The following is an 8,566-nucleotide window of genomic DNA, read 5'->3' as shown; positions in this document are numbered from 1 at the left end:
CTTAGCTCAAAAGCCCTAAACAAAAGTGCTTTCTTACTCTTCAATATTCCAGGAGGTGCCATTCGATACCTAGCAATCAGCTAATCTGCTGCCCTAGGCAACAGGGTCACCTTTGCACAGGTAACAATAGATTCTTTACCTGTGCATTTTTCCCCCCTTTGTAGGCAGGAGCCAGTCCTACCTGGGCGCCATTCAATTAGCTTAGACTCACTTGGCATAGTGTCACAAAAAGGAAATGTTCCCACGATAGGCCACCAAACTAAGCCTGTTCCTTCTCAAAGCTTATTCGTGCACGTATGTCCACCTAACCTTTTCTGTCAGTCTAGTAAGTGAACATATCTGAAGGAATGTACATGCCTCAAAGATGCATGCAGATGCACGTGGCTGTGCAAGCAGAGCAAACTGTGATCTTGTACAGCTTGTAAAGCTGTTCCTACTTGATAATATGTGAGATTTTATCTTGACCTGCAATCCATCTTTCACACTCTTTGCCTTTTTATAAACTACTGCATAACAAGCAGCAACTGAGCCAGGAGCCTGTTCCTGTTCGGTCATGTGTGGGAGCATCAGGTAAATCCGATAAGGATATGCAACTTTTCCGTATTCACTCTTGCCTTTTTGGATGACCTTCCTGTTTGGCTATGACAGGTACCATATGACACTTTAAGAGTGAACTGTGGTATGCAGCTGGCAGGCATTGGCAAACGATCACAGAGGACACCCATAGTGAGAACATGAGCTTGATCTCCATCATGCTGCATATGCATACATTCATGCATTAGTAATGTCTGAGGATCACAGCCAGCTGTCCTGGAGGCCCAAGTCGTAGCTTAATCTTGTTAAATGGAGGGAGTCTTGGATTTCCTCAGTACTGATGTCACGCCATTGGTCGAAAACACAGGGCCAACTTACCTACTGCTCCCAATAATGTATGATTCATCCCAGGTGATGTAATTTTGTAATTTTCCCCAGTTATTCAATTGTCAAGCTCGGTACTCTAATGTGAAACACTAGTGTCAACGACATAGAAAATCCATTCACCATTCCTTATGCTCATATAAATATAAAGATTTAATAGGGGTGAATGGTTTAGAAAAATATGTTTGTTTCATTTCTAAATGCAGAGGTTTTAGGCCTTGTAATCATTTACAGCATGTGCGGAACTCCTTCTTCCCAGCTATGTCTGCATTTCATATATTAGGGCTTACATTCATTGCAGGATTGCCGGCATGGCCTTCTCGCACATGGTAAAGCGAGACTGAAAGGAAAAACTAAAGCATATTTTTCGAACACTTACTATAAACCATTTCCTTGTGTAGTGACTCCACTTTTTAAGGGAGGCACATGAGACAAGTTGTCATCGAATGCCCAAGAATGCAGTGTTCTCATCTCAAGAAGGACACAAGGTTGTCAAAATGTTTTTTTTAAATCGAAAAGTCATTGCTGAACTGAAATTTAAAAAGCAAAACATAACAAAATATTGTTCACATTACTATTTCACGCTCAAAAAAAATTAAATACAAAAGACCAAACGACAACAGAAAAAATTAAACATCTGTGCTTTGATAAAATATTGAAGAGGAAAATAAAAGAATTGTTATAAAGCTGCAATGATTGTGCAGAGATGTTTGCTAGACTCGTCAAACACATCTGTCATTTTTGCTGTGTTTTTCTGCAAGTCTCTCATTCCTTCGCACTCTCACTTTCTCGCTCTCTCTCTCTCCATCTCTCTCTCTGTCCTGACTAATGTCTCCCTTACTGTAAGAGAGAAATGACAGTGCTGAGACATAATCTTCATAAGGTCAGTGCATCAACAAGTACATTCTGCAGCCATTCTGAGTGCAAGTGGGCTACATTTTTGGGGGTCGAAAAAGGCACTGCTCATTTTGTTCACTCATTTGTACACATCTTGTCCAAGAAATAGCAAGGTATTTGAGTTTGAGACTGCCATGTGCATAGGAGACCTCCTAAATAGGCCACAGTGGGGTGCAAGAAAACCAACCAAACACTCATGAAACACAGCTCTTCCAGTGATGAGATCACATGGGTCAGAGGTCACTGTCTGCATCCATCTGCACAGTCTGCAGCTTGGCCAGCTCTTTGCCCTCCATGTCCATATCCCCGCACACTGGCCCCTCTCCATGCCCTACAGGAACTTCCAGGTTGTTGGACAGGGGCAGTTGAGTATCTTGAGTCGTGTAGTCTGAGGACAGAGTGCTTCCACCCTCCTGGAGTCCACGGGTAGCATGTGTCAGAGTGGTGTGACCCTCTGTGCTGGACAGGACGGAGGTGACGGCAGCCGTGACTGCAGGCGCAAGAGGGCTGCTGTTGTCGGGTGAGGGTCCGAGGTTGGAGGACAGAAAGAGAGAGGCAGTGTAGCCCAGGTTACCAGTTTGATCTAAGGGCATGCCAGAGGGATACGTGTAGCCCACACCAATGTCCAGCGGCTCTTGCTTGACTACCTGGTTAAGCGTGTAGAGCAGGGGCTGGCCCGAATGCTGGGAGGAGTCGCTGACCACACCATCCAGAGGAGTAGAGCCTGTTAGGGGAGAGGAGTCGATGGAGACAAGGTCAGTGAACTGCACAGGCCACTCCGCCCTGTCTGGTCAGGCTGACCACAGGCTAACTCTACACACACCCTGGCCTGGCCTCTGTGATTACCCTTTTGAGTTGTTTCTCAGTTTATTCTACTGGGCTTCTTTAACAACTGGCAGAAGGAGCCCATCTCACAGCTCATAACTGCTGGTTCCAGAAAAGATGGGTGAAGGCAAAGTGGAAAGGACAAGAAAGAACAGATGCTACACTACTCTGTGTTTCTCTACACTTTCTACAGGTGCATCATGACTTTTAATATTTCTTTTCTCCAACTCTCCCTCATTCTTCAATTTTTTCCAGCTTGGCCCCACATCCCCTCTTCTCACACTGTCTGTTTCTTTTTGTCTATCTCTCTTTTTGGCTCTACCTCATTGCAAGAACTTTTTTCTTGAGAAATATAAAATGAAACACCTTTTTCATTTTCTGTTTGTGGTTGCACTCGCTGTGATTTCCTTGTAACTCTAGAATGCGGCTCTTGGCACATAACTCCCAGAGCGACAGGCTCTGGCACTGGGCCAGGCCCTTTTCTTCCATTAGGCGTGCTGAATGTCTGATAAATAATCATGCTCCTCCAACCCCCCCATCCCCACTCCCACCCCCCACCCTGCCGCCTTGCCATCCGACAATCACTTACTGGAGGTAGAACTACATTATTCTGCAAGCTTCCCGTAGAACTCCAGTAGCCAATACTTGTTAGAAAAGCTATAGTACAGGACTCAAATGGGGACAAGTTTGCTTACTCCCAAACTTTCCTTGCAGTACAAAAATCAATACTAATTGAACAAAAACACTGAATGCATGCTTGTTTGTGCAATGTGCTGTATGATATGTGCTTGTTTGTGCTGTATGATTGTATTTTTTCTCTTTGCTATAATAGGATCTAGCAGATGGATGTGAGCCTTTACCACAGACAAACACTCCACTAAACGGAAAATACTATTGTTTCATTGTATTTCTGTAGCTCTGGACATCAAACCCAGCATATTTTATGAATACATATTTTATTGGATTGCCTTAAAAATTATGGGCAGAGGGAAAGAAGGTTTTGGTTAAACAATTTTAATATCGTTTTTCTTTTCTTTTCTTTTTTTTTTTTTTTGATGAACCGTTTGGGCTCAACTGTTTTTCCTCCTAAATCAAAAGTTCAGCCAGGGGTGGGTTTGTTTTTATGTGGCTCGTAAACTGTATATTAAAGGATGAAAAAGATGAGGGGTTGTATGGAGAGAGCAGCAGCACCCAGCCAGCCTTGCTGTTATTGATGTGGCTATAAAATATTCATGGAAAGAACCATTAGTGCGTGGTTAGGGCCATGGAGAGGAGGTGGGGATAATGTCATTGAGGCCTGTTATTTGGTACGATCCTGAAGTCATTGCAAGCTTGACCTGACCCCCCCCCCCCCCCCCCCCCCCCCCCCCCCCCCCCGCCTCATTATTTTACCCACAGTACACTTCTTCTGTTCCTGACCCACAATCTTCTCTTACAAAACCTTGAACCTCTGTCCTTTGTATAGAATAGAGCATTGTGGCTGGTTTTGGAATGTCAAACACCATGAAATATTCTGAAGTTATATACTCTAAAGTAGCGATGCAATTAGCCGGAGCAATTGCCAACTCCGGTGCATACACATGGGAGAGAAAAAGCAAAGAGGCTTAATGCCTGAATTGATCCTTTGGACATGTGCTTCCTCTCTTGAATAGATGCAGCAAATCATCAATGCCCAACCCTACTCATGGGTATCTACTGCTTAGCAAAGTTTAGTTCTAGGCCTAATTTTACACATCTGGTTCTAGCTTTCAAATCCTCTTTGAGGCCTAGATAAGCAGGAATGCATGAGGAAGACTGGAGTCAGAACTATACTCTGCAGGACTGTAGATCTTCAACAAGTGGAGTTCAGCATTGAAGTTGTATTTAAATATACACAGAACATACATACATATGCTGTGGCTAATCATCACAAAAAATGCTGTTCTCCTACCATGAGAGGGTGCTGTAGATGATGGGGGTAACAATAAAGGAGGAAGACCCAGGTTGTTCTCAACCCCAGAGAGGTTGACCATACTATAGCTGCTAAGATGAGGTGATCCAGAGGTAGCAGAGGATGAAGAAGGGGTTGTGGCGAAGGTGACTACTGAAGGTGGTGCCCCATCTTCTGAATGGGAAACCAGAGTTTGCATGCCCCCTAGTTTTCCAACTGTGGTTTCTGGGGCCTCCATTGAATAAGAGGCATAGGAGCCACCCAATAGCCTTTCCTGGGCATGAGAGACCCTCTGGTGATCAAAGGTCAAGAAGTGGCCACCTGTGGCTCCAAGTCCATTCAGGACGCTGTTGTTGCCATGCGACTGAACATAGGCTCCACCATTGAGATAGTGAGAGTTGACGCTTGCCATGTCACCGTTGAAGCCCATTCCTGCCGAAAGCGGAGACATTTTGACATCTCCTATTTGCTGGATGACAGTGGTGGTACCATCAGAGTAAACTACTGCAGGGCTAGACCCATGGGTGGTTGAACCCGTGGAGCCGCTGGAGAGGGGACGAGGAGACAGGTCCTCCTGAGCCTTACTCGACTCATCCTCTGTGCTGTGATTTCCATCTGATTCACTGTAAGACACAGAAGAAAGCATTTTAAAACACATGCTTATAACTTGCATTTGATTACATTGAATTATTATTTAATAAAAATTACAAAGAAAATGGGCTTCAGAGGGTGTGTTTGGACTGCAAATACTACCAGAAGAAAAACTGACCATTTGGCAGGTTTGCTTAATCCAGAGAAATGTCCACTGACAGTGCAGCTAGGATACATGCATAAAGTTTCCACATTAAATAGGTACATTGCATTTTACAGAGCCTTGCAGGTACCATGAATTTATATTGAGCATGATGTCTGCAAAATTTAGCACACATTTAAATGTATCTGTTTCATTTAGTTTAGTTTAATGTTTTTTTCTTTAATGACACCCATTGTTCAGTCCAGATCATTAAACAACAAAACTTTGATAGCAAAATTTAGCATGTAATCTTCTGCCACTTCTTCAATGATATACAGTACTGAGCAAAAGCCAGAGACCATCCCTCATTTCTTTAATTTCTAGTCTAAATGGCCATTAAATACCAACTCATCCAAGTTTCCTCTGATAAAGTCAAAGCTGATAAGTGAAATAAACCATAAGAAGGAGACGAGTGATATAAGTCCTACAGAGGAAACTGGCTGGCAATGCTAATTGTGGTGTGCTTGCTTCTAATAGGACGTATTCTCTCTGCTGATAGAGGCTTATATTTCCCTTAATAATTGATGTGAGTCCCTCCTAACTATCTCTGTCTATCCTACTGTGGAATCTTCCTTTACAACAGCGCTGTGGAAACCAATCGAGAGATTTAATAACCCAGCAATGAGTTTTATTTAACAAAATAAATATGTTGCTGCCCTTAGAAACCGCTGAGAGTTGTTTGTTTGGCTTTATATAAAAAAATAAATAAATCGAGAAAATAAGCAATCAAAATCTCAATAAGCATTTTGGTCTGGAAAATAACTTCTAAAAGTGACTCCTTGCCCTCAGGGTCAGCAAGCAGACGAAGAGCTGAGAGCCCCTGCGAGTCTCCTTACTGACTGGGACAGCTGGGGGTGGCCGTTTGGAGCGGCCAAACCATACAAAGGATCTTATTGACACGACGGAGCGCGAGAACTTCTCTCATCTATCGAGTGCGCGCATTCAGCCGGACAGAAATGTCCCTTTGCTGAGTGATAGCAGGTCTATACAAGCTACATTAACATATCTGCAGCTTCTCCCCGCTGACGCAGATGGAAAAAAACGTTTGACCTCCCGTATTTACGAGACTTTTGATGTATTATTTATGATAAAAGCAAACCTATGGCGTTGCCATTTGTGCGTGGGTGGGGTGAGAAAGGAGTTATTTTGGTTGAGTGTCAGTAAATCATGGGAACCAGGTGTACGCGGGGGGGGTAAAAGCGTTGAGTGTAGCTTCTTTACCAACACACACACACACACACACACACACACACACACACACCAGTGCCTTATCAGCCCCTAAATGCCCCAAGCTGTGAAGGGTGCTTTGTCCACGTCAGGAGACAGAGGGTAGAGATCTCCTGCACTGATTATCAGGGTGGAGACAATAGCTTTAAAACCCATACGCAAACATAAACAATAGGCAGGTTCGTTTACTCACTCATCAACAAAGTCAACTCAGTCAAAAGCCCTCTTTTTAAAAATAATACTGCCCGTATTAACAATAACCCGATCTGCGCCCCTGAAGGAGTGCAGAAGGGCTGGAGTTTCCTGCAGTGTTGCTGTTTATTCGCCCTTGAGCGCTGCGTGCGCTCCGCCATTCTTAAAAACGACACCTCATTTAAACGAGCAAAAGCTTCGGGTTTCAAAACACTGTGGAAACGTGCCCCCCGCCCTTCTTCAACAACCCCGCTAACGTGCTTAGAGCCATTCTTGTACACTGCGCGACTACTAACGAGATACAAACATTTTTAAACACCCCAGTTAAAGAAGGTAAAACTTCTTTAAGCGACCACGTTGCTTTACGCTGTAAGTGAGCACACAGGCCCAAGAGCGAGTCACATACTTCTACAGCCTAGCTGTCCTTGTAGTAGATGAAGGTATAGTTCTATGTACAGTGATTTACTGTGTTGCTCTTCGCTGCATTAACATGATTAATACATGAATAAATCTACATGACAGCTCTTCTTTCACTAAATTACACCGCAGTTCTGCACAGACTGGATAAATTACAGTCACACTGTACGCACAGGCAACTAAACTGAACCACATTCCTGCCTAGAGGCTACCTGTAGTTCTGCATTAGTGCACAGGTCTGCAGACTTCTACGTGTAGTCCAAAAAAGTCCTTACCTTTTCGACTGCGCCTCGGAGGGGTTCCGGTCCCTCTGCCTCCTGTTTTTGAACCAGTTGCTGACCTGGGTCAGCGACAGCCCCGTGATTTTGGCCAGGTTCCTCTTCTCGGCCGGCGACGGGTAGCGGTTCCTCTTGTACATGTCCTTGAGCGCGTTGCGCGACTTCTCCTTGAAGCAATACACGGTCTCCTCGCCGTCCCAGATGGTCCTGGGCAGCGGGTACTTTCTGCGCAGGCGGTACTTGTCCACGGCGCCCAGCGGCCTGCCGCGCGCCTTCTCCGCCTCGCTGTAGCGCGCTTTGTACCACATGTCCTGCAGCGAGGAGTGGTTGGCCGGGCTGAAGCTGTGGCTCTCCAGGATGCAGTAGAGCTCCTGGTAGCGCGCCTGGTGGAAGGCGACGATGGCCTGCGCCTTCAGGATGCTCTCGTTGCCGCGCAGCAGCTCGCTCTGCGGCAGAGACCAGAGGAAGCGCGCGAGCCGCTCCACGTCGCCGCCCTGCAGCAGCGCTTCGCACACGCACGCCACCTGCTCGGGGGAGAAGGCGAGCGGCGAGGCCACACAGGACGAGGGCGCGCTCTCCTCCACGCTCGGCGGGAGCGGCGCGAGCTCGTCCAGCATCGTCCTTGGGCTCTCCCTCTTGATCTCCTCGGCGCTAATGAGTTCGGCGGAGGAGGAAGAAGCCATTTCTTCTTTTCCTTTTTTCCCCTCCTTTCTCTTTAAGGGCGCGCGCGCCGGTAGGTAGGTAGGTCGATCGGTCACTCCTCCGGGGTCTCGCGATCAGGTTTCACCCCGCCATTCCGAGCGCGATCGGGTTCATCATTCCGGCCGCGTCGCGCGCACTGGCCCGAGCGCTCGCTTCTCCCCGTCCGGCGCGAGTTTGACTCCGCAGCCACACGCGGGAAGGGGGTCCGACTACTACGCGCTCGGCGATTGGCCGCCTCGGGCCCTGCGCGGGGGGGCGGGGGGGAGGGAGGGTGTTTGTGTTGGGGGGAGGAGGAGCGTGTGAGGTCCCAACACAAACGTTTGCCCTGGGAATGTCCGTCAAGCGTGCAGGCGAAACGCGGGTACCTGCGAGAGGTGAGCGCAGAGG

At 46.6% G+C, this 8,566-nt stretch overlaps 1 protein-coding gene across 1 annotated transcript; it reads right to left on the bottom strand.

Annotated features, from left to right (window-relative positions):
* Nucleotides 1-1,407: 1,407 nt before the first annotated feature.
* six4b (SIX homeobox 4b) lies at nt 1,408-8,349 on the bottom strand. The gene is made up of 3 exons (XM_017710484.1): nt 7,475-8,349; nt 4,571-5,193; nt 1,408-2,539 (listed from the first exon to the last, which is right to left on the bottom strand). Exons 1-3 carry the CDS (start codon nt 8,158-8,160, stop codon nt 2,049-2,051), a joined length of 1,800 nt encoding a protein of 599 aa, XP_017565973.1. The 5' UTR covers nt 8,161-8,349; the 3' UTR covers nt 1,408-2,048.
* Between the last annotated feature and the right edge of the window lie 217 nt (nt 8,350-8,566).

Source organism: Pygocentrus nattereri, chromosome 4 (assembly GCF_015220715.1).
Source record: "Pygocentrus nattereri isolate fPygNat1 chromosome 4, fPygNat1.pri, whole genome shotgun sequence".
Classification (NCBI taxonomy): Eukaryota; Metazoa; Chordata; class Actinopteri; order Characiformes; family Serrasalmidae; genus Pygocentrus; species Pygocentrus nattereri.
The sequence above is the reverse complement of the archived record's forward strand: the minus strand, read 5'-3'. Positions and strand labels throughout refer to the sequence as shown.

What these genes read in the sequence shown, in the direction of transcription:
- six4b (XM_017710484.1), bottom strand. Translation starts at nt 8,160, where the DNA reads ATGGCTTCTTCCTCCTCCGCCGAACTCATTAGCGCCGAGGAGATCAAG. An exon ending in TCCGAGGCGCAGTCGAAAAG is followed by an intron (nt 5,194 to 7,474) that starts GTAAGGACTTTT and finishes TGTGTCTTACAG; the next exon opens with TGAATCAGATGGAAATCACA. An exon ending in ATCTACAGCACCCTCTCATG is followed by an intron (nt 2,540 to 4,570) that starts GTAGGAGAACAG and finishes CTCCCCTAACAG; the next exon opens with GCTCTACTCCTCTGGATGGT.